General features: G+C 34.5%; 1 protein-coding gene across 3 annotated transcripts in view; it reads right to left on the bottom strand.

The window, feature by feature from the left end:
• Positions 1-27,059, bottom strand: part of LOC130901410 (LIM domain-binding protein 2) — a 95,827-nt gene that overhangs the window by 15,805 nt on the left and 52,963 nt on the right. For all 3 annotated transcript variants that reach the window (XM_057812802.1, XM_057812803.1, XM_057812804.1), the window contains exons 3-5: positions 6,633-6,729; positions 3,290-3,392; positions 528-700 (exon numbers count right to left, since the gene is read on the bottom strand). In XM_057812802.1, coding sequence (XP_057668785.1) covers positions 528-700; positions 3,290-3,392; positions 6,633-6,729 — 373 coding nt within the window. The remainder of the gene's footprint in view (positions 1-527; positions 701-3,289; positions 3,393-6,632; positions 6,730-27,059) is intronic.

The raw sequence follows: 27,059 nt of genomic DNA, 5'->3' as shown, positions 1-27,059 counted from the left end.
ATATATGTAGAAAAGGAAGTTTCTCTTGCTACTAAAGAACCTGAAGAAAATGTTAATGGTGAACTGATAGAGCTAAGAAAAACAATCGCCGAAAAACTTGTTGATGAAAGCGAAAATTTAACTTCGGAGCAGGCGAGTAAGAAGAAAACGGCCTGTTTATGACAGAAGATGTGTTGAATAGGGGAGAAGAAGATGGTGATGGTTGAGATGAAACGTCTGTTCATTTAGTTAGCAATGATGGTGCAGTGGTTGCCTTTGCTACTTTGATAAAGTGGGTAGAAGAGAATCATGATTCCGCAAATAATATTCGTGTCGTTTCAAACCAAGAAGCAAAAGAAAATTGACAGTTTCTTTACTCAAATGGTATAGTCCATAATAATAGATACTTTAAAAGAGACAATTAAACCCTTTTTGTCTATATTATGTACTTTTTACCTAAAACTTAAAGATAAAGCTCACTCCTAGTCTATCTGCTCGATTAACGAGAGTCTGTACTGTATTTGGAATATTCGATTGACTTGACTTACCTTGGTAAATAAAGGTTTACCATGATGTGTTATCATAGTGCACTGATCACAGTCTAGAGTAATACTAGTATTGTGGAAGGACTCCTTGGGGTGTTTCATATTATAATACAATTCAGTCACTCCACCTTCAAAAATACTCCTAAAATACCTTGGAATTAACGTCCTTCCAATAGCTAAAAATTAAGAAAAAACATTTTTTACACTGAATTCTAAAAATTAGATCTAAATAATTTTCAAATTATTAAATAGAAAGTTTCAATTTTCTCAATGTATGTAACTCGAAAGTTATTTTCATACAATTATTTATATGAAAATAAATCCGATTCTCAATTTTAACCGAGTTGGATTTTCTGGAACCGTTGCTGATATTCATACTGAACACACTGTTTACACCACCCCTACGCGCGTTTCGATAACCAAGTTATCATCTTCAGAGACGAGGTAAACAAAAAACTAAATGACATGACTTACCTATTTTATACTAAATTTCCCCACCAATTAATCTTCTTCCGAGAAAATTAATTCTAGCGGGAAAACTTCCTTGGCGGGAATCTTGACTACTGAACTATTGAAAAGTCCCGCCAAGGAGGTTTTCCCGCTGGAACTAATTTTCACGGGAGAAGATTAATTGGTAGGGAAACTTAGTATAAAATAGGTAAGTCAGTTATTAGGTTTTAGTTTAGTGTAAGTGTAAGTGTTGGTGTAGTGCTAGTGTGAACTGTGTGTTCAGTCTGAATTTTGATTATAATCACCATCAAATAACCAATTAAGATTTCAATTGGTAATTTCCATAATTTATGAGATGAAAAATTATTTTCGAATTTTAATTCTAAAAGGAAATGTCGAAGTTCCTAATTTTTTTTTGATTAAGTAATGATTCAAATTGAAATTGTCGTTTTTAAGCAAAGAAAATTCAATTTTTTTATACAAACTGCCAATTTCCTTCAATAAGGTGATTGAAATTATTTGCAAACAAAAATTTTAGTTTAGTAATTAAACAAACTGTCCTTCCTCAACAAGCTAACCTGTTTATAGTTTAAGGATAAAAAAATGATGTGTTATGATTAATGTTATTGATATTTGTTCGAAAATAAGAGGCTTAAGTGGTGTTGACTCAAGCATTAATGCAAACGGCGTGGCTACCGCCGTCTATCAAAAACTTTTGAATCTTTCTTGTTGCAATACAAAATTAGCAAATGTCCGTGACAATTACCCGTACTAATAACACCAACAAAAACTCTGGTATCAAGTACAATAATCATGCACAACATTTCAACATAACAAATGTTAATGAAACTATAAGATCAGCCATATTACTGTTACGAACTCGTCCCCGGCATGAAGCTGTCCCTGTTCGGTTATAATGGAATTTCAAAATTTGGCGATAGTGAGAATAAAATGACGACAATAATGAGCAGATACAATCGAATATCGACAAAAAGATGAAAACGATAAAAGAGAAGATGCAATCTGATATGAAAAATGAAATGACAACGATGAAAAATTAGATGGAAGAGAAAATCAAAAGAGTTAAAAAGGAGGATTACAAATTGAAGAAATGAAGATATAACAAATGAAATCCTTCAATCCACAAGCACTACTCAAGACCGAAGACAATGGAAGTTTTTCCGTGTTGGACCAATTACGTTAAACAATTTGGCAGAAAAGGCAGTGAACTTAACCATTGCATTGCGAGGAAACGCCTTAGATGTACTCCAGGCGATACCTCTCGAAATAACTGATGGTCTTCGAACAGATGAAGAAGATGTTGGACATGCGATATGGTCACGAACATCTGAAACACCTTGTACCAATCGCAGCTGAAGAACAGAAGTCAGTAACGTGACAAAAATCTTCAAGAGGACAAGGTAAACATTGCCCGAATTGTCCGATTAGCTTATCCATCAGCACCAGAGAACTTGATGGAATGTTTGGGCATCCAGGCATTCGTTGATGGCCTGCGCGTTCATGACATCCAGAGGACGTTTCGATTAATCTATGCGAAAACCTTAGTAGGTGCCCTGACTACTGCTCTTGAATATGAAGCAGCTACGATGGCATCATATAACAAGGTCAGATCCGTACACGGAAAAGTAGACGAAAGCAAACTTGGTTGAAAAGAAGCCAGGAAGATTCGATACTGGAATTGCGGAGAGCTGGGGCGTGCAAGCGTTCCAGAACTCCCGCAAAGGAAAAACCAAAGGCGCAAGAAAACTAGAACCGGTCGGCTACGAGGAGGCAGCACCGACCCAAGATCGTTCCAGATACCTACTCATACTGATAGGTTCTTTCAGATGTCCGATGCAACGACAGTGTATATGTGAATGGGAAGAAATATACTCTGCTGGTAGATATTGGAGCAACTAGAACCATCATAAAACCCGATCTGATAAGCTCCAAGGAAAAGCTACTACCAGAATTTAGTTTACTTTATAATAAATACGAAAAATTTAAATAAAGTATTGTCAGTCGGTTAATTATTATTCATACGTTGATTATTATATAAGTTAGTTAAGTCTGGGGTTTAAATAAATTAAATAAGTGAGAGATATAAATTGTATAAATAAATAAGGAAAACATTACATTATAAACATTAACAAAAACCACTGAAATTATTTAGAAAATAGACGAGTCTCTGTGTATAAAAATATTGTAAATGTATAATTTGATTTAAACTAATAATTTTTTTCTCCAAATTTATTATATACGTAATATTTAAAAACAATTTGGTTTTTACGCAACAACAAAAAAATGTTACTTACTGTATCGTTTGGGACCATCTTCTAAACAAAATGCTAAAGTTAAAGATGCATCGTCTTCGAAAAACTCCGTTGCAAATGCATCCCACCAAAGATTATCACTATCCTGTGAGAAAAGAAAAGAAAACGATTCTTAAAAAATAATATCACAACCAACAAAACGTAAATAACAATATTAGTCCGGTCAAATTAGACCAAAAAATAAAAGTGAAGCTACATAAATTACCGCCAAGCTAAAAATCAGAACAGTTCTTTGAAATATGATTAAAAATAAAATTTGAAAGTTCCCCAAGCATTCCCGTGCATGAAAAAAATTTTATTCAAGGTCAAAGGTCAAAAAATGGGTTTTTTGCGATTCTCAGCAAAACGGCAAGTTTTATCATAAAAATACCGAAGACAAAAATTGTAGATCATAAAAATATTCACAAGAAACGTATCAATAATTTTTTTTCTACGAACCACCGTTTCCGAGATATAACGATTCAAAAAGTTGTAAAAGTTTTGATCGTCATAATATGTATGCGTACGCCACGTATATTTTTATTTTTTCATTTCAGTTTAACGTGTCTCGACAGCGCTGGTCATTGGCACACAAAAACAATCAAAAGTTAAATACATTCGAATCAAATAAAAATAAAATTACAGTTAAATACAATTACATACAAAAAAAATAAAATCTGTTACAATGTATAAATTAAATTATATTTTCTTGTACAGCTTGGTGGCTTTAAGGAACTGCACGATTTTCCTTATTTCCGTCGGGCAGTTAAGTGTCTCCTGGAGGTTGGTTTTCATATCAAACTGTTGATATGCGGTGGAATATTCTCTGCAGTCGGTGAGGATGTGCTTAACAGTCACAGGAACTTGACAAGTTCGGCAGACAGGGCGACTTTCTGACGACATCAAATAGCCGTGAGTAAGTTTCGTGTGGTTGATGCGGAGTCTTCTTATTGTCACAGCTTCTCTCCTATTCAGAAAGTTTAGGGAAATGTGAGAAGTAGTTGGGTGGATTTGATGTAGTGCTGTAGTGCTCTTGATCCATATATCGCTCCAAGTTAGTCTTCAGATCATTGTCCAGCTGTACTGGGATTTCAAGATGATTTTTTGTGGCTTCTTTGGCATGGCGATCGGCACATTCGTTTCCAGCAAGGCCTTTTAAAACAGCCACAACGCGTTCTGTGCGCCTTGTGTTTGCCAGAACGCGTCGTGGCTATTCTGATATAGTAGACAGACACAGAATAAAATAATTATTTTTGATTTAGACGTCAAATCACGTAAAATAATACTACTACGCTCATTATTTGAATAAATTATTCATTTATTTATATATGTATATAATTTTTAATGTTAAAAAGTATATTACTAAAATCAATCATCTCTGCATATCCACCTGTTTGTTTTTGCATTTTGAATTGCATTGAACTTTATGTTTGACGCAGTTAGGTTAGGTTAAGTTAGGTTAGTTATATTAACTATTGACTATATGGATTTAAAACATATATAAATAAATAACGTATCCAAATGATGAGTGTTCTAGTCTTATATTACGTGAGCTAACGTCTTCTAAATCTAAAATAATTTCATTCGGGTTCTGGCTATATCAAAACAGCCATTACGCGTTCTGGCAAAGGCAAGGCTCACACAACGCGTTGTGGCTGTTTCAAACGGCCACAGCCGGTTTTCGGTCTTTGAGCGTAACATACACACCATGACTTTCAGACAGATAAATGCTTTCCTAGAGACCGTTCGACTTATTGCAAGACAACGAGCAAGAGATTGCACGTAATATCAGCAGCTCAAAAATCCTTATAATTGCAATTTGCACGTTATAAAAATGACACAATGACATATTGCGTTTTACGTTGCCTTTAGGATATCGCGAACTGCAATACAATCTATTTTGCATGAACGTCAGGAAGCTGTTGAAGACTTTTAAAAACATGTTTCTCCAAAGCAGAAGGAATTTTTCCATAATCTCTGACATGAACTCTCACTGAGAATACTACATACACCACAATATCCTGAACAACTAATGTTCCGACAGGAATTGCAGGAATTGCGCCATATCGTAGCTTCATTTATCATTGAAGGCAACTTGAATGGAGATAAATATTTAGAACTGCTACCAAATGATGTTGTGTCAATTTTGACAAATTTATATCCTAATTATACTAAGCTAGAGATTTTCAAATACTAGTAGCTGGAACCATCTATAACGTAGCTCAAAGACAAAAGGCTAGAAAGATATTATTATGCAACCTAACCTCAATTTGTTCAGTTTGGAAATGAGAATAACAAAATTAAGTAAGTAACGATGTGAATAAGTGGTCAGTAAATCGCTGTCAATAATTATATCTGCTGCTGTCTTATTTTAGAGCCTGCCGGACAGGTTGGTTGTTAAGCCAAAAGTTACTAGATTTCTCCCTAGAATTGCAGTTTGCACGCAATAAAAATGACACCAAACCGATAATATTGCAAGTGCAAGATCTTGCATGAAACATTCAACAGCTCAACTTCAACTGCGTATGCTTTTGATCAAGAAATATTGCACGTTGTATTGCATCATTATCTAGCGGCCTATACCGAGTTTAATTGGTTTTTAGAATTGATTCAGTATCAGCAATTTCCCGAGGTACAATTATTATTGTGGATTTTTTTGTGGTGAATATACCAAGAGCTTGGGGTCAGTTTCGTTTTCACAATTCCTTTCTTAAAATCGGTGCTTCATATCAAAGTTTTTACTAATACCTGCCGAGTCTTCTCAAGATATTCATATTTTTGCCGTTTATAAAATGCTCGCTTTTTCAGCGTGCGCAGAGTCGTTGAAGATCCAATTGTTTAGCTTATTTCCAAATTTGAAGCGATTTATCAATTTTTCAAAGGTACCAAAAGGTACTTAGTATCGTTAAATGATTTAACTACTTTGCCAAACGTATAATCACTAATCTATATGCCTTAACTATTTAAATCAATCAACGAATGAACGCGTACGAATTTGATTAAATATTGTTAGCAACTCGTCCATAACATTGGCCGTATAACCGACCTTGTTCGGTTACAATGAAAGTCTTAAATTTGGCGAAAGCGGAATTAATTTGCTAGAATTTTTGAGACGTTTATTTCGGGTATATAGACGAGTTTGTTTAACGGAGTCAGTTGATGAATTTGAATCACTTATATAAGTTAGTTAAGTAGGTATTAGTGGTAAGTTAATAATTGTATAAGTCTAGTGTCAGTGTTCAAATAAATTATGTGAGTAGAAGACGGTGTTTATAAATTCACCCCACCGATAGAAATAGTGTGAATAAATAAAAAAAATATATACAATATAAAAAGTCCTACTCACTACTTCAGTTCTCTGTTGCAGCCTTTTATTTAGTTCATAGATCCGATAATCTGGTTGACCAAAATAAGGTGTATGCCGCCTAGGAACAGGAAGAGATCTGAAAATAATCAAAAAGAAGTTTAATACATTTGTTTATTAGTAGTATTTCTAGTTCTCAACATAACAAAAAAAGAAAAGTCATAAATAAAAAAATTATAATCGCTTGTCAATATCTTCTCCCTTTATTTTCAGAACGTCTGACTTCAGCTTCAATGCCACCATAAAAATATGATGCATCTTTAGCTTCAAAATGTTAGTTAACCGCCTCTTTAATGTCCTCGTCGTTGTTAAATATTTTACCAAACAAAAAATAGTCGGCCGGGGTCAGATCAAGATTATATGGTGGGTTTTCAATCTCTGCCAGTAGCCTTGGAAAGCGAAGCAGTGAAGACTGGAGCCTTGTCATGAAGCAACCACACATCTCAGCTGATTTTGACGCGCATTCTTTCCAAATATTCTTGATGCGACTGCATTAGTAAATAAGAGTAAAATGCAGCGTTCAGGATTCTATTTCATCAGCCTAATTATCGGAATGCGTAACTCCTTTGGGGTGAATCTTACAGGAGCAAGTAGAAACTATTTATTTTTACTATGCATGGGGATGGAATCATTTGAATGCAATTATTAATGTAGTAGTAATAAATATCAAGGAATTCAATTTCAATGGACTTTTCTTTGATGCAGTATCCAACCTTATTTGGAGTTACGAAATGCGAATGGTTAGGTTATGAACTTTCTTTTTATTTATAACTTTGCTTACAACATACTAGTTCATAATTTTGTAATAGAAGTCAAGAATTTTTTTACAAAAACTTCATATTCACAGAGAGCAGCATTTTTAATCACAATAAAAAAAATTAACAAAACTCTTAGTATTATTGTTTATTTAGGCACAACCTTCAATTTTTAACTTCTTTATTATTTTCATCAATTATCTTATGAAATATAAAACAATTAATAATCAATTAACTTTTTAATTGAGTTTCTACTTACGCTAAAGTTGCAAAGGCACAAAATCAGCCTCGAAATTTGGTCAAATTTTATGTACATACATAATCAAAGCACTCCCAAATAATAAATGTAAGTTTTCACAAAATGAGGTACTTCAGATGGGGAATATCTTGGACTCACACTAGATAGTAAACTTCTCTGGAACAAACAAGAAATAGAGAAGCCCTGATGGTGTACAGAAAAAGGAAGAAATTGGAGTTGTAGCCCGAAGATCCTACGGTGGATGTACATGGCAATCGTGAGACCAATCATCACATATGGAGCAGTGGTTTGGGGTACTAGAACTCTCAATGATACAAAGACATTCAATCATGCCTAAGAGCTGCATCAGAAATGATTCTAACACTATATACATACCTGCATCAACCAATAGCCGCATATTTTGAAGCAAACAATGGTAATTTTATAGTGGTTCTTCATATTTTAGATCATTAAAATAATCTATTATCCTAGCTATTAAATGTTACTTATTCCCTTCGATTTATGCAGTAACATTGTATCAGTTGTTGTCGTTACCAAATAATAACCGGAACGACGGTCCTGGTAATAATAAGAACCATTATTTAGTCCGACACACAAAGAGAAACTCTCTCAGAATAACAAGAAAGAAAGAAGCTATCCTGAAGACACCCCAATCCTATCTGGTTTAGCAATCTGATACAATAGTAAGATCATCAATGTCTACCTTGAGAAAAGTAGAGAAGAAGCTCACTAAATGTTAAAATCAGCTTATTTAGACAATGTAGCATAAAAACGAGTATTTACGACTGGTTTCAAGTGGAAATGAGACTTTTCTTTTTTATCCCACTTGCCTTACTGACCCGATTTAGAACCATACGACTTCGATTCAAAATAATGAAAAATATGCTTCGAGCTATTGATTCAAACAAAGATAAAGGCATTACCAGCCACTGGTAGTACTCCCACGTCACTTAGAATGTTCAGAGACGGAATCATCAAAGAAAACCCATTTCTAAATAATGGCTAACCCTGGGACATGTCTCAGGACGTTGCATCGAAAAAGTTTAGCTTTAAGAAAAACTTCACCTCAATAATAAACTGTAAAAGCAAATGGGATCAAAATATCACACAAAACAAAAATGCCATTAAATGGTATACAGATGGATTAAAAACAGCAGACGGAACTGAAATAGGAGTTCATTCTAGAGAGGATCTATCACAAACGAGGAGTCAGGCAAGAAAAATAAAGTTACCCTACAATGGATTCCAGGACACACCGGAGCAAAGGGAAATGGAATAGCTGATAAGCTCGCTAAAGCGGAGACAGACAAGGCCTTCATGAGACCAGACCTTCTGTTGTATCAGCTACAGAACAATGGAAAAAGCATTGGAAAAGAAGATAGATGGGGCAACCTACAGAGGCTGAGACAGGCAAAGACTCTTCTGGGAAACTATAACCAGAGCAGCCATCACTGTACAATATGAATTGATTGAGAATTTCCATAAAGCAGAGTCGATGATAGTAGAAAGTTTTCTACAATAAACTATAGTTTTACGTATTTTGGTGGCCGGCAGGTGGTGCTTTTTTAATTGATTCATTAGCGATATTTTTATAGGGCGTGAGAAATAATCTAATGGATAAGCTTCATAATACCGTCTAGATCACATTTTCGATGTTGTGTGTAGTTACGCCTTCTGATAATTAGGCAGACAATTTGATTCCTTAATTAAAGCCAATCAAAAGGATACCCTCGCAGTCCTAAAATATTGTAGACAACACGTTTTTGCTGCTTTATGTGACCTTCGCTTTATTTGGCATGGAATCTCTTTTTGATATCGAATCATAGTAAAAGACCTTCATCAGCCTTTACGGTTAATAGGATTACACTTCCTTGGTCCTCGCGGCAAAGTTCTCACAACATTTTACTCGACGCTGCTTTTGCACTAATTTTTGGTATTATTTAATAGCTAATGTAGGATCCTTAGAACGCTTGTTTTGGTCCATATTATTGGTCCTTAACCTAACCTAATAGCAGTTTCACACACGTTAACCAACATTTATATGGAACGCGGGGTTTATCTTGATTTCTTACAGGAAAAAGAATAGTCTAAATAGCACTGTTCAATTAATAATGTGAAAATTCGACGCTAAGATGTAAAGTTGGTTTTCCACACACTTGATGTGACAAACTTGTATGTATAGATGTTAAGCCGGTACTACACGACGCGTGTAACGTTTACGCCAGCATCTACCTTCCAACGTTGGCTGAACATTGGATGAAGGATGGAACGTTACCTAACCTTACACTAAAGGAATTAAAAGCACCTAAAAGTGATGAACATGAACAGAACAGGTATAAATTGGATGATACGGCGACTTTGGTTTTTCATACAAAATACGTAGCAATCACGCGAAAGAGGACAAAAAGTGTGTGTGTGGTTCCAATGTTGGGCCAACGTTCCAATGCCAATATTGCAAGCAAAACATTCGCCGAATGACATGCGCACTACGACCACACGATGCGTCCGATCTTAACCAGCGTACAACGTTGGAAACATTGGACGCATTGTACGAGGTCTGGCTATTAAATAACGAGACTGCGCGCCTAGAGGAGACCCTAGACGGGTGAGGTAAAAAACGAGTAGTGCGTTGGATATCTTGACATCTTGTCTATGCACGTCCCAGTATTTGTGTAGTAGCGGTTTGAAACGAACTTGTTTTTTTCTTGTGCCGAAAACCATAAGTGACAACTCGTGGATTTTGCACCATGACAATGCACCTGCCCATAACTGTGAAGCAGTATTTGGCCAGTAAGTGCACTCCAGTGCTCGACCTATCGCCGTACTCACTAGATTTGGCACCGTGCGCTTTTTTTTTGTTTCCGAAGATAAAATCTGCTTTGAAAGGGACCGATTTGAGTCGGTGGAAACGGTAAAGCAAATAACGGCAGAGCGCCTAAAGGCGCTGACCAAAGAAGACTTCCAGCACTGCTTGGATAAATGGAAAAAACGTATGGAAAGGTGTGTAGCGAGGGATGGGGAGTATATTTAAGGGGAGCATTCGAATGTATTTTTATAATAAAGCCCCTTTTTCGTCTAGTCTCGTTATTTAATAGCCAGACCTCGTATGCAATAGTGATACAGTAGTCTAAATGAAATTATCTAGGGTCGATAAAACTGGACGTGTTCGAATCAAAATTATTATATACAATGGTTAATGAGGGTACACCAACAATAATGAAAATAATCACAAAGTTCGTGTGACAAAAATAATGTTATTAGACTCAATTTCGAAAAAAAAAAAAAAGAAAGCGGACAATCTCTATGAAGATAATTTATATAAAAATAAACATAACAAGTTGCGATTAGCGAAGTAATCTTTGAAGAATATTAATGGTTACGTGAATAAACGAACGGAATTATTAATTTACAAATTTAATAAACGACCTTCGCTCGGAATTATCGCTGTTTTCTGTATATATACGTAACTGCATCATTTTTATTTTCTCTTTAAAATTCATGGGAAAGCATTAGTTCGACGTCTTGTCCATACTAATTCGGTATAAAATTAATATTCAAATTGCATTAGATTAGATGTTTGTTTTTTTTTTGTTATTACATAAAATAAAAAATAACACCTTCGACCACGTTTGTCTTTTAACTTGTCCTTTTTTTAAATAAAAACGCGGTTATTTATAGAATGTGTCCCCAGATAGGTAAAACGACTCTGAGTTCAGTCCTGCTTGACACAAGATTAATTTCTAACATAGTTCTAGTTTTTACAAATCAAGAATGTCTCTTAAATGTTAACGTGTACATAGTTTTTCTAAATCAGAAGTGAAATCGCTTTTCAGTGTCTAGGCTAGATATAATCAGTGATTTTTTAAGAGGTATAGGATTTGATTTTGACAAAAAAAAAACGCAAAATATTTGATAAAACTAATGAAATTTTTATTGGAATTGATAGAACGATCAGTATAACTTAATGTTTGAAAATGATTTCATGCAAATTTTTACCGCGGCTCCGCTTTAGATTGACCATGCGCCAATTTTGGCACATTCTCTTCAACATATCGGCCGGTATTTCACAAATAAATGTTTCAATATTGGCTTCCAGTGAGTCAATCGTTGCTGGTTTATCCTTATAGACATTAGACTTAACATGGACTTACAAGAAATAGTCCAAAGGCGTTAAATAACACGATCTAGGCGGCCAATTGACGGGCCCCAAACGTGAGATGAACTGTTCACCGAAGGCGGCTCTCAATTTGCTCAATTTGGCCTTTGTTTCGCGTGCCGTGTGGTATGTGGCACCGTTTTGTTGAAACCACATGTCAGGCATGTTCAATTCTTCCATTTTGGGCAAAAAAAAATCGTCAATCATCACACGGTAGCGCTCTCCATTCAAATTATTGTTCCGGCTCTTGTCCGGCCCATAATCCACACCAAACAGTGACTTTTTCGGGATGCATTGGTAGCTCTTTCAATGCTTCTGGCTGGTTTTCACTTCAGATGCGGAAATTTTGCTTGCTGACGTATCCATTCAACCAGAAATGAGCTTAGTCGCTGAACAATTTTTCGATAAAAATAAGGATCTCCCTTCAACTTTGCCAACGCCCATTCACCAAATGTTAGACATTGTGGGAAATCGTGTTGCTTCAATTCTTGCACCAGCCGTATCTTATAAGGTTTTACACCCAAATCCTTTCGCAAAATTTTCTACATAGTGGAGTAACAGAGGCCCAATTGCTGCGAACGGCGGCGAATCGACATTTCAGCGACACTGGCGGATAAAGCCACAAAATTTTTTTGGTCCTCACTGTACGTTTGCGTGTTAGTGGTTCAATGTCCAATGGTGGTAAACAGCTGTCGGCAATGATGTGGGCTTCAGACTCAAGACGTATTTTCCAGGAAAAGTATAGAGGATTTTCTAAACAATGCTCCAAATGAATTTCTACCGATAAAGTTTATTATTTATGTCCCATGTAGGAGCCCCCAGACGTGAACGACGGGGTTTAGCTTGGTCCATCGCTAGGAAACCCGGTCTTGGCAAACCAATAATGGCCCAAGTCTGGCTGAACTCTGTGTAACGCGATCTCGGCCATTCCATAGTCAGCCAAGCTTGGCAGAACTCTAAATCTATTTTTACAAGCAACCAGTTGGAATGTATACCAGTTTTCGGTTTATCTAGGCAACCAGAGCTGATCCAGGCTTGCAAACTAAGCGAGGGACATTGTTATCATCCCAGAGTCCCACCAAGTCTAAGCCGAATTAATGAAAATGAGAATTTTCGATGTTGCTTTTTTTTGAAGTAAAAATTTCGGTTGAATTTTCAGATTCCAAAACTATGTGTTTTGGTAGTTAATTTTTCATTACTGACCCAGAATGGGTGTAGATGAATTTGAGGAAAAACATGGGAATCGATAGATTTTTCGTTCAGCTTAGAATAGGAATAGTAAGAAACCAAACAATTGAGCACAATACAATAGCTAATTTTTCCCAAAAAATTGCTACTTTTTTGAATTTAGAGGACTCGAAAGGCTTTACGCTCTAAAAAGAACCTACGTTTCGTTACTTGCCAAAGAGCGGTGCAAATGTACCCCAATTAAAAAGGCGGAGGGAGGATGGAAATCTAGTACTGTGGTTGCGGAAGTTTATGTGGATAGCTCAATGGAGAATAAAACCAAAGCTGCCAATAAGCTGTCCCAATGTGCCATGTCTTACGAAGCTGTCAAAGTAGTTCACAAATCTTAGTCATTCAACAGCAAAATAATTTATCGACCAAAGAGATAACTGTTGGAGACGCCAGCGCTGGTTCTGACCCGAATATTTCTATAAACGTTTATAATAATTCAAATTCAACCAATAATTTCGATAAGTATTTTGTTGTATTTTAGTTTATTGTTGGTTTTTATTGTTTGCTATTAAATAGAAAAGGCGAAGGATCATTCGCATTAGATCTTGTCCTGCCGAAGAAGGTTGGAAATAGTTTACCCGAGGCAACGAAACACACACAAAAAGACGTCCAGAAAAAGAAGTCAAGAGTGTATAGCCAACAGGCTAACTCTTAATAAAAAGATAAAACTTCTCAGAATCTCCCATAGAACTCAGCGAAACTGTGACGCGAATGAGGTTGAGGACCCGTCGAAATGACAGGAGGTCGGTGTAATGTCCTTCTTCGCACCCATCCGTGGATTCATCAGGGGGTGGATGCTTAGAGGGACGGGTTTTCATTCTTTCGCACGAATTTTCGAATCTGGACAATTTCGAAAAAAATATAATATGTAACTCGGCACTAAAGTCTCTTTTTGTCACTCCCAAAAGTATGACTTTAGTGCCTCGATACGGTAAAGTTTATGTGGCAAAAATTTTTCAACGGTTTCTACTAGCTAAAGACTAATTTAACTAAAATTAAACGCATGAGTTTTTCTGGTTCTACAGTTTCATTCGGAATATGTTGTTAATAAACTATTCATTTAACCTCTCCCACACAAAAAATCCAGTATGGCAAGGACTGGGGATCTAGCGGGTGGACATGCCACAATCAACATCCAAACCAATCTTTCACCAAACTGCTTATTTATCAATCCATAATCATTTGGGTAGATTTTGTAAGTATTTACTGATGATTTAACGTTCCTTCAATGAACAAAGGTTCAAAGATTTCTTTCACTTTTTAGAAATACTGCGTTCTTGCTGTAAATTACGGTAAATGGTGATTGCCGATTCCAAAATCGACAGTTTTGTGATGACGGAACAATATTTGTGGAAACAACAATAAAAATTATCAATTTATAAAAATCAGTCATCTTTTACCAAAATGTTATCAATTTTGACTTTGTACTTATAAATTTTGTGTGTTTAATAAATTCTTTGTTTTACGTACAGTGAATACACTGTTTAGACTACCACTACATCAACACTCAAAATTACTGCATTTCTGCATTCAAAAGATTTGAGTGTTTGATTATCAAGTCAATTTGAGTACGAGTTAATTATTTTTTCTTTCTGTTAGATTTATGATCACATTTAACAGCATTTAAAAACAATAAAAAATATTGAATTTGAACTGTTATAAACAAATATCGATGCTCTATAAATAGACTTATTGCTTTCTTAGAGAATAAAAATAAAAACTTTGTTTGTGTATGTCAAGTTCTTTGGTTAATGACCTTACCTGTAATAATTGTTTCCAAATGGAGAACAATAGAAAGGCTCATTGTGGAGATGCGGTAACACGGAACATCCTTGAAGACCGGCAATTCCCCCGCGCACGTGAGTAAGAGGATGTGGGGAGGCCGGAGCCCCCACCAGTGTTTGATTTCCGTTGCAAATCGTGCTTGTGTCCGATGAAGGGAAACCGAAATTTCGCACAGTCACCGTCATAGAGTTTCCAAATAGTTTTTATTTATTTATTATATTCTAATTCATTCAACACATTCGTTTTAGTTTAGATAATTACAGCAAGGACATTTTTTGAATAAAATCCCCCCTAACGGGCTGCACAAAAATGTTTGAGATGACCTTTAGAGAACGCATCAATTTGAAATGAAATATTTTCATTTTCATCATATATTTTTTCGAAATCGACAGTGTAGTGAATCCATTAATATAAATAAAAAAAATTTGTGTGTCGATTTATAAAAAATATTCAACGGCACTCATGATTAACGTGACCAGATGTTCCGTTTTGAACGGGACGACTGTCTTTGATTAGCAGATAGGAAAAATCGTGGCGTTTTGTGGGGACAATGCCAACGTCAATTTCGGAGGTATAGCTAGGCGAGGAACTAGCAATGTATGTATTAACGAAATTACAATCATTTCTAAAAAAGAATTAATAGATATTGGATGTGAAACCCATGTAATTATCAATGCAATAAAATCTACTGCAGACGGACTACCCGATAAGAGTTGAAGCTCTAAAGGAGTTTTGCGCCGAAACTAAAACGGAATATCAACAAATGCTCGTTTATAGCAAAGCAATATGGCTGATAAGCTCGCTAAAGAGGGGTGTCTGCCCTTTCATGGGACTCGAAACCTTCTGTGGTATCAGCACTGGAAAAGAAGATAGATGGGAGCCAAACCAATTATCGTGGCATCCTACAGGGGCTGAGACAGGCAAAGACTCTTCTGAGAATCTATAACTAGAAGACAACAAACAACTGAAGATGCTAGACCGCGAGCAGATACTGCGGCGTGCAGATTTTGTTGCACATAGGACGAAACCTCTATCCACATTCTCTCGAAGTGTGAATTACACCTGGGTAGAAGATGATAGAAGATGAAGATCTCTGTCAATCAAATCCATCTTACATTCTAGACTTTTTAAGAGGAGTGGGATTGATGGATCAGCTGTAAGCACGGGGTTCTCCAGAAAGGGGGACACAATAGATCCTTTGGATCGCAGTGTATACGGGACTCCAAATCTACATATACATAAATATATATAAAACCAGATGGGTTGCTATTATATTTGCCTTGGAAAGGGTTTTAAAGATTTATCAGCCGTTAAAAAGTTACTTTTTGATTATTGAAAAATGTGGTCCGTCATTACTGTTGAAATTGAAGATGATGGTACTGATATCGATGAAGATTTTGTGAAAACGACGGCTACAGAATTTTATAAAACAAGCCGTGAAAATCTGGAGCAGATTCAAAAAAGGTCCCTGCATGAGAAGACAATCAAAAATCTCTGGATGTATTTTTTGAGAAGCAATACATTGAATGTAATAAATATAGTGAAGTTTTTGTAGAATTTTCACACCAACAATCTTCAGCATGAAAACTTTTCTATTTTAATTGCTACGAATGCTCCAGTAGAAAGAGTATTTTCTGTTATGAACAAATTTTTGGACATCTGAGATAACCTAGTTACAAATTTCAGCAGAAAAAAACGTGTCAAGAGTTTCATTTTTACTTGAAATCATCACCAGCTATATTAAAGCAAATTTATTCTTCGGATAAATATAAATATAACTAAACGTTTTGGGTATTTATATATAACGTCCAAACCAAAAGAAAAGGATACTCCATCCAAATATCTTAGGACCAACCAAACCGAACAATACATCTAAGAGAATCGAGTCTGCCACAATCCTTAAATCACCTGAACGTAAAGTCAAGCGTCAAGTCCTATCTTATAAGAAGAAAACTGAAGGGGATGATGTTTTGGGACGAGATTTGAGATTACCTGGTTCATCTGGTATTAAAGTAAACAACCAGTGCGAGGAAAGAAGGGTCTGAAATACTCTGCGAAAAATAAGAAGGACTGTTATTCTTCCTCTCCAGATTCATCAGTGAATATGCATTTCGAATCTTCAGAAAAGATTTCAGACGTTGAAGATACAGATTGTGTTGGGTGTGGAAAGCACTATTATTCAACTAAATCAACAAGGAAGACTGGATTCGGTGCATAATTTGCGGTAAGTGGTTGCACGAATGCTGTACCTTATACGAGGATATATTGAAAAATTCTTAGCCTACTTTAGAACAAAATTTCAACGTCAAAATATTTTATTACTCAACATATTCTCCTATTAATTGGATAGATTTATTACAGCGAACCTGCAACGTCTCTGGACCTTTCAAAAAAAATGTTTCTTCTTGCTCTGCAAACCAGACCTCCACAGCAGCTTTAATTACCTCCTCGTTGGAAAAGAAAATTTACGACCTTTTAAACTTTTTTTCAGTTGAGGAAAGAGATGATAGTCGGACGGAGCCAAATCTGGTGAATAAGGGGGGGTGTTCCAGTAATTCAAATCATAAATCACGAATTTTTTGCATGGCAAAATGAGATTGTGCAAAATGAGATGTGCAGGGGCTAAAACAAAACATCTTTGGATAGCTTTCCGCGTTTTTTCTTTTTAATTTTTTCCCGTATCTCTTTCCCGAGTAATCTCCAGTTATTGTTCTACCCTTAACCAAAAAATCAATCATGATTACTCCACTGATTTGACTTTAATCAGTAATTCGATTTGTCTTTTTTAAGTAGTGGCTCTCTATTATTATTATTATTGTTAAGATGGGAAGTGAAGATTGCGAGTTTGAAATATGTACTCCTGAAGAAATCATACAAAAGGCAATTGTGGCAACATCAAATTTGTTGCCGGAAATATCCGAAGAAAACTATCTAAAGGAATATACCTACGTTTATGAAATAGCGGAAACAACATAATATTCATAGCTTTACAGAACGCGTGCTATTAACTTATTTTGAAGAGAGGTCTAAAAAATTCAAGTCCTCTATACTATGGTCCAGCTATTCCAAACTAATAGCAACTTTAATTATAAATGATAATGTATATTTAAGTAAATATGCCAAATTAATAGCATTAAATGAAAATCGGTTGGGTACAAACCTAATGGTAGGTCCACACGATACAGACTTCCATAAAATTCTATAGAATTTTGAAGAAAAATGATAAAAAATGTCGGTGCGATCCAAAAGTCGGGAGTGTGCATGTAAGTCTGCGTATTTATCGTAGCTAAGAAATTTAAATTTGGGTAAAATTTTTTACTCATAGTCTGTATCGTGTGGACCCACCATAAGAAATCTAATACATTGTCAAGAGAGGAAATAAAAAAGTTTTTATTGAATGAATGTTCCTGACGAGAAATATTTAATGTTCAAGATGAAAGCTTTAAATATTTAATTAGTTTTTTGTTACTTTATTTATAAATAATTCATAGATTACGATAATCACGATTCCAGAATCTAAAACGCATACAAGTCAGCGTTTTACAATCATTGGATGGAGAAAAACCATCTCAGATATGAATCAATGCATTTATATAAAAAATATGCTAATTTGAGACCGAAAAACGTAACCAGCAACCACTTCTTCCTATTCATATAAAAATGGAAAATGTACGAAACAAAACAAAATACTTTTAGAAAATTCCATCGTTAATTGCGCCATATTTAAGTTTAACGCATCCAAAAGAGTATAAAAGTTTCAAAGTACGTGGCGTCACAATGGAAGCTAATTCTATCTAGGGGCAGAATCTTGGAATGCTCTTCCAAACAAACTCAAAGACATTTCGGAGGTGTGCAGAAGTGCAAGGTGATCATCACTTCGAACATTTATTATAGTTTTTTTTTGTTATTATTTGATAAATTTTTCTACATTTAAATTTTTTTTATTCTTAAGTAAGTGACACGATGTTTGACAGTATGCAGATCAATTAGAAATGTTTGATTGTATGAGTATTTTGAATAAATAATTTAAGTTTATGATAATTTTTTCTCAGAATGTTTTTTTCTGACATGTACAACGATCCAAAAATCTACATATCTCCTAAATCATAAATTTTATCGAGTTAAACAAAGGGTAAGTAGCTTTTTGTTAAAAAATCGATTGAAAAATTCATTTCTGCTACCTTTAGGTTGTACAGGTTGTCCCTATAAAAGTATAATTTACTTTAATATAAGTTTTGATTTCGCAACTTTAAACGCCTATAAATCAGAATCGAATCAAGAGTCGAATGATAATTTTTTTTATGTCACAATATCATTTTTAAGTCACTTACTCTCAAAGTTTTTGCATCAAATCCCGGAACTCTATCGTAAACTATATAATTACAAAACGCGAATCAAGTCTCAACGTTAAGAAATGTGGGCAAATACTTTCGATTTTTCCTTGAAAATAACAAAGTTTTATGAAAAATTACAGGATGGAAAAGATTTTAAGAATAAACTACATATATAGTATGAAAATAAAAAGTTTATGTCACCCCTAATTTCCCTAACAGTCTCATACACTGTACCAAATTTGATATTTTTAAGTTGAAGGGTTTATTCGAAATTTTAGTCCCTATAAAAACTTGGTATAGAGGTAAATTATATAAACTGTATATTGATCATTTTACATACGTTGAATTATAAAAATTCTAGAATTTTTGAAACGGAAATAAATAGAAGCAAAAGAGAATTTGCTGACGATACCAATGTAGAAGCGTTTAAATATGATAAAAAGTGAAAAAAAATAGTATGATGAAAAGCAGAATGTTAAAAAAATTGAAGGAAAAATAATTTACGGACGATCTGAGACCGGGAAGAGAAAAGGGGTGAGTTTTTGAGGGTAAAAAACTATTTATCTCGATTTCCGGTAAAATTACAAGTCCTATGGAAAAAAGTTATTAAGCCAAGTTGTAGGTAATGAAAGGATCTACAACTATTGTTCATGCACTTTTTCGACATAACCTCAAAATTTATGTGAAAAATGTAAATAACCAAGTTTTTGGTTTTTTATTTTTATCTTTAGGGTTCACACCAGCAATGAAAATTTAGTGGTCCAAAAGGACCACCTAAGTTATGATTTAGTGGTCCAAAAATATAACGTGGTAGACAAAAGTAAAAAAATTAACATATACTACACACGCTTTTATACATATTTTTACGGTATATATAAATTCTTTTATGCAAAAACAGCAAAGTAAATATAAAACAAAGGTTTTTTTTAAAAAATATTTTGGGTGACAAATTTGTCGTCAATGTGTATAATTTTGGCGACATTTCTTGATGATTTGGCGACAATTGTCGCCATGCTGGCGTGAACCATATTTATCTTAAAAAAAAACAATATTTTTTCCCACGAAATTTGGTGAAAACTTTTGCCTTATTATACCCCAAACACGTTGTATGTTATTTGATTTGAAATATTCACTTTTTCACCGTATTTTGACTTATCGAAAAAGCACCCAATTTTCAACCCACAATTCTTCCGTCAAAATATCAGCTTTGTTTAAAAAGTCGGTGAGATTCGAATTTTTGTTCGATAAAATCTCTACTTTTTGATGGTGTAAACAAATATTACCACTATTACGATAAATTTTCTCAGAAGAAATAAAGTCGAAACGTTAAATTTTATCTATCTTTTAAAAATTATTAAAAAAAAAACTTATTTTGAAACAGAAGAGACCTAAAATCAAGAACATTTATATATATAAACGTTTTCTTATTGGGAACGTGGCAATGAAACACCAAAGTGACTAACTTAAATATTAAATTTAAATTGAATGGAAATATTGATCGATATTTTTCAATTAATCAATATTTATATCAACGCCAATTTGAATATTGAATTTTGAAACCTATGAAATTAAAATTTTTACAATAATTAATACAATCCAAAACCTTAATTAAATCTTAATTAATTATTTACCAAACGATAAATACATGAGTATTCGAAAGCTCGGAAAATATATTAAAGTTAGTCCACTTTGGTGTTTCATTGCCACGTTCCCAATAAGAAAACGCTCATAATATAGCTGGCAAAGACTTTTGCAATTATAATATACAGGTTTATTGAAATTTAAGACTCTAATTACTTATGTTTGTCGATATAACATGGAATCTCACATTTTTCGTGTAATTAGAATGTAAAATTTTAATTATCTGAATATTGTACAATTGATAAAAAAAGAGTTTCGGATGCTATTTTTTTTTTCGTTTTTTTCCTTATCTGAGAAAATCGTGATGTTAATATATTTTACACCATCGGAAAGTACTTATTAAAAAAATCTGATATTTTGACGGGAGAATTTTCGATTTGAAAATTAGGCTGCTTTTTCGATATTAAGTCAAAATAAGTTTAAAAAATAAATATTCCAAAGTAAATATATTACATTGTTTTCGCCAAATTTCGTGAAAAAAAAATGTTTTATGTAAATATAAAAACGAAAAACCAAAAACCTTGATTAGTTCAATTTTTCATTCTACTATTATTTTATTTTGGTGTCAAAAATGATCGACTTTAGTCTATAAATAATTTTAGTGAAATTAATAATTCAATAATGGAAAAATTAATTTTTCTTGTGGTCAAAACAAATATTTATTTTGGTATTAATGTTGTAACGGATTTTATTAATTAATATAATTGCAGTAATTGTCAATGTCAAATCATATTTTGAGGAGGGTCGAAAGACCCTGTTAATTGAAACCGATTTTCTATTAAAAGAGACCTATAATAAAAAAAAAACATATGGAAGCACCTAAGAAGTAAAAATTTGAGGAAATTTATAAAATTTATTAGCTTGAATGAAATAATTCTATAGCACTTTTTTTTATTCTTTGTAATAATAACGTCAACTTACCAAAAAATATATAAAAAAATAATTCATAATACAAATTAATTAGAATAATCTATTTTTATTATATAAAAATTATATTCACGTATATGCTATCCACAATAATTAAATTTTCTTTAAACGAAATCAATGTTTTAATTTGAGATAAGAAGAATAAATATTAAACGCGAAATTTCCTAAAAATCGTATACAACAGTCACATGTATTTAACGACGAAGTATGTGTATTGAATATAACGACGCCCGGCGTCGATCGACTCCAACGAGCTATGTAGCTCCGATCCGGCGTCCGCAACACACAACCGGGATATACTGAATCGAATGTCAACTTACATATCTACAACGTTGCGCCGTTGACACGTTTCAGAATAGATTTATTGGGATTTGTACGTCAATATGTTAAAATGACAATAGACATAGAAAATGAACAACGGAATTTTATTTTGTATTGGTAGTGTATACGTGGTTTATTATGAATTAATTATTATAAAATTATAAAATAAATTCCCTGACTTTCCCTGACCAAAACTCAAAAAATTCCCTGACCAAAAAGTACGCGCAAAATCAGCTTGGATTACTTAGCATTTTAACAACTTTCCACAATTCTGCGAAATTTTTATCATCGTCCAAGATGTCAAAAAAGAACTTATCATATAGCCAACTTCATCTGTGGGTACTTTAAAAAAAGTTTCAAATTCATGTTTGCTTTTTCGGCAACATCATCCTCAACTCTGTTAGCGTGAACGAAGCACTGAAGGGCCACTTGAAACCTCTGAATACCAATTTTGGGCTTATGTTTAATAATAAAAGGATCTAACGCAGAAACACCCCGAACGATCAAGAACTTCACAGGACGGTTCATAACATCTCTCTCATCTACTTTGACTTCTCCAAGAAATTTTCTGGCAGCAAAACCAACATCAATTTTTTTGTAATGAAGAAAGTTTTCAGATTGACATAGGTCAATATCAAGCAGTTGCTTCACAGTAATTGCAGCCTTTAATTTATCATCACTGACAAATCTTGACACACGAGGGCTCTGATTACATCATGCAGTGCTTCATACAAAAAGGGAGCAAGTGGCTTTGGACTCTGAAATCTTTTCAAAAAGGGTTCCAATTCAGCTGCAATTAATTTAAAAAAAAACTAAGCTTACATTTCATCAGTGGATCTTTAGCAGCTTGTTTTATCGTAGTGGCAGGATTACTTGAAAGAGATTTGTTGTTTTCAACAAAATTTTTAACATGATCAAAAATTTCAAGTGCCCTTCCTAGACACTGTACATTTTCCACCTATCTAGTGCTACAAAATTTCAAAGGAAATAATTTACTGACTGTAACAGCAGTAAAATCTGCACGGCGAGAAGGAGAATCCTTAAAGAGAAAATACATATGGGTTAATAAACTATTCAAATCCCATTTAACCACTTTCAAGCCATGTTTTAAGGATCCATGGACCACATGCAGACCACAAGTACCCATATTAAGCAGCTTTTTCCCATTAAAATTTGACACATCATCTTCATATTTAACTATTAACTTTCGCAGAAAGCAGTTGTTCACATTTGGGCCATCCATAGAAACCTGAAGCAGATTAAGAAGTGGCAATGTAGATAAACCTTCTATAAATTTTTCAAGCAAATCATCGGCAGTAGCTTTACCTAAAAATACACTATTTAAGTAACGGGTTGAAACCTGGTGCGAATGTTCATCCCAAAATCTTATTACTACATCCATTTGCCCTTTATGGGTAACTTTATTGAATGCTTCATCAAAACAAATAACAAAATCATTACAAAGCTGGAGTTACTCCAGATTTTACTTTATTTTAGGATTTTCCCTGACTTTTTGAAATTTTTTGTAAATTTCCCTGACTTTTTGAGAATATTTCCAAATTTCCCTGACTTTCCCTGACCATTTTGCAATTCCCTGACTTTCCCTGATTTTCCCTGACTTTCCAGGTCGCTGGGAACCCTGTAGTTTGGATGTACCACGCATATTTCCAATTTTTAATTATACAAAGTCTGGCAAAATGGGCGGAATACTCAACAATCAAATTTCGAAACATTTTTGACTTGGAAATTGGACAATCGGAGCAATCCAGAAAATGTTTTGGAACTGGACAGACATTGCCACACGGCCTGGCCAATCGTGATGCTAGCAATACTAAATATAGACATCCTAGAAGCCGTTAAAGACCGCTTCGGAATACCAGATAATTTGACTCAAGTGGCGGATGATTATCTAGAAGGTTACTAATAGAATATGATAGTCTGAATAGATTGGAGTTGCCTCTTGATGTACTTCTTCTAATTGCCTACAATGATGATGTGGAGATTACCGAACATTCTGTAGAATTAGCCAGGCTAAAACTGAATCAAACAATGAGACAAGTAAGAGAATGGATAACAGACGAATTTCAACACGCTACAGAAAAAAACTGAGTTGATATTTCTCACAAGGAAACGAATATTACCCATTGGAATCGAGATAGACGAAATCGAGTCCAGAGAAATATTTGGGGGTAACTTTAGATCGAAATATCTCTTTCTGGCCCCATTTACGAAAGACGGATAGAAAATCAGCCGAGAGGACAGCATACTTGAGCCACTAAATGGCAAACATTAAGAGATAAAGAAATATTGAAAAACGATGACGATGATACGCTGAGAATCGCCAGCTCCTACCGGCCTGTCTCTGCACGGGCTCTGTCCTAGTGATAGCCGGTGTCAATCCCGTGGCTTTCGATCGTAAGAGAATATACACAAATAGTTCAGATATAAGACGACTGGATGATGCAACAACCATCGTGGAATAACGGTGAATCAGGTGAATGAACAGGACGACTGATAGAGGACCGGAAGGAAGTTCGGAGATGTGAACTTCTACATTACCCAGCCTCGGGTATCTCCACAAATTGGAAAAAGTACAAATACCCGAGTATTCGTATTATGAACACGAACCAGATGATGCCGAAAACAAGTTCTTCGCGTGTATAATTATTGGAGGAATTTGAAAGAGGATTTTGAAAAGACTGATGACAGCCTAGCACCTGATAATATAGTCCAGGTGATGCTGCACAAGATAGAACGGTGGTAATTGATTGCTACCTTGACTCAATTCTTGAACGAAAGTATTTAGACTACTAGTTGGACGGAGATGACAAAACATGAAGGTTTAGTGGCCAGGCTATGGGAGTCCAACATATTTATCAGCTGTTTTAGTGGAAGCCTAAAAAAACATTTTGGAATTTGATATTGTTAAACCGTGGTCAGAGACTCTCTAAATTAGAGATCATATCTACTTAAACAATATAAGATGATGTATTGATATCTAGTTCATTTGAAATATAACCCGATGGCATATCTCAAAAAAGTGGAGAAAAATGTATTCCGCACAGCATTATAAAAATATTTTAACGATAACCCGAACGCCTTCGACTTTCATATGATCTAATTATTTATTTCGTAAGATATTTTGTGTCGACCTTGAACATATCGACCATTAATACTCAAAAAAGTTTGGGACCAATCAATTACTTCGATATATCTTGGGAATATATTATCTACTTATCAATTAAGTACATTTAAACCACTTTACATTGAAAATTTGTTTATGTAACGTAATTGTATGTATGTATACATTATTTTGTTTAATATAATTTGTTTTATTTTTGATTGACTCAAGCTGGGAAAAATTCAGTTTGTGTTTGTAGGTATTTTAATCTTCTCCAATAGAACGTCGAGTCACAGCTATTCAACCTCGCCAGGCAAACAATTTAACGTATCGGTTATATTTGTTACGAACTGACGTTGACCGTGAAGTCGGTCCTGTTGTATTATATAGGATCTAAAGTTTTGGGGGGTGCGCAGGGAACAATTCCCATTTATGTTTTCTTAAGCAGGCAATTTGTATTGTTTTCGTAACCAGTTTACGATATGTTATGCTTTTCTTTATATAGTTGATTATAGAGTCTCTAACATCCGTAGTAGTCAGTATATAATCCGACGTCGCAGTGAACACATCGGAATAGTGAAAAGTGAACAATGCATTCAAATAAATTAGTATGTTAAGAATTAGGTACGTGTTTAGCAATAAGTCAGTGCATAGTTTAGTGAATAGTGTAATTAGTGTTAGTGTATAAATAAATTAAATATATAAGTAAGATACTTCGGTTTGATTCATTGTTTAAAAACTATTGAGAGCGTAGGAATAAGTAGAAAGGATCGTTGAACTGAAGTGACAGGACGCTTAGATTATAATCCGAGAGCTGGTATTTGAGGCAAGTTGAAAACCAGCTCTTCTAATTTAGCCCAATATGGAACTCCAGACCTGGCTGGCAAGTAGCCTCCCTACTTACCAGCAGACATTTTTGCATACCTTCAGGAAGATGCCTTTGAAGATGACTGTCTCTTGAAATACCGGTCAGACAGATGACAAAAGATGTTCCAAGTCGAAGACATTCCAGACCTTGGCAAACCGTGACTGCTAAATTTTACATCGTAAAGCTACGAAGATTAAAACTAAGTCTCAACTACCTCAAGGCGGTAAACAAAGATTCTTGGGAGCGATTACATGACGAAAAACGATATCAACGTCATACCTCAGCCAGCCTACAGCCTCCCGTTCCAGAATTCTGTTTGTTTACTGAAAGTCTTCTAGCATTACTCATTAGACATAACCTGTAAATCCAACGTTCTCTAACGTATAGTGTCAAAGTTTTAGCCTGTTCATTCTAACAATTACTTTCAAGACAAAGCAATAAAATACAATTGAGATGGTTTTGACACTGGCGAAACCAAAATAGCAAGTAAATATTATAGAGGAGGACTAATGGATTGAAAATATGAGAGAAGCAGTTTAGAGAAAAGGAATAAGTTTAGAAAAAAAAAATAATTTATCAAACACCGAGAATTAGGATTAAATATAAAATGAAATTCTTTATTCAAGACACTGGGTTCTTTACCATAAACTTCATCAAGCTGCCGGTAGTACCAGCGGAACTTTTTTTTACATTTAAAGACAGAATAATTGAGTGAACTTCACAGTCGGTGGGATTACTGATTGAGATGGCGACAAACGAAGCGGTTTAACCAGCAGAGAAGTGAAACGTAATGGCAGCGTATAGTTGGAAGACTGGTCGACCTTCAATTGACGTCACTCGACAGGATACGCGGATTTTGTGCAAAAATATATACGCGTTAATAATATACAGTTTCCTAATGCATATTTTTCTTTTATGATTTTCTTCGCTACTAGGACTGGACTCATATACCTACGGCCATATATCAGGAACGGAGAAACACGTAGAAATGATTTTCAAACTT

The sequence above is a fragment of the Diorhabda carinulata genome, chromosome X (genome assembly GCF_026250575.1).
Source record: "Diorhabda carinulata isolate Delta chromosome X, icDioCari1.1, whole genome shotgun sequence".
NCBI lineage: Eukaryota > Metazoa > Arthropoda > Insecta > Coleoptera > Chrysomelidae > Diorhabda > Diorhabda carinulata.
This window is presented reverse-complemented; position numbering and strand designations above follow the sequence as displayed.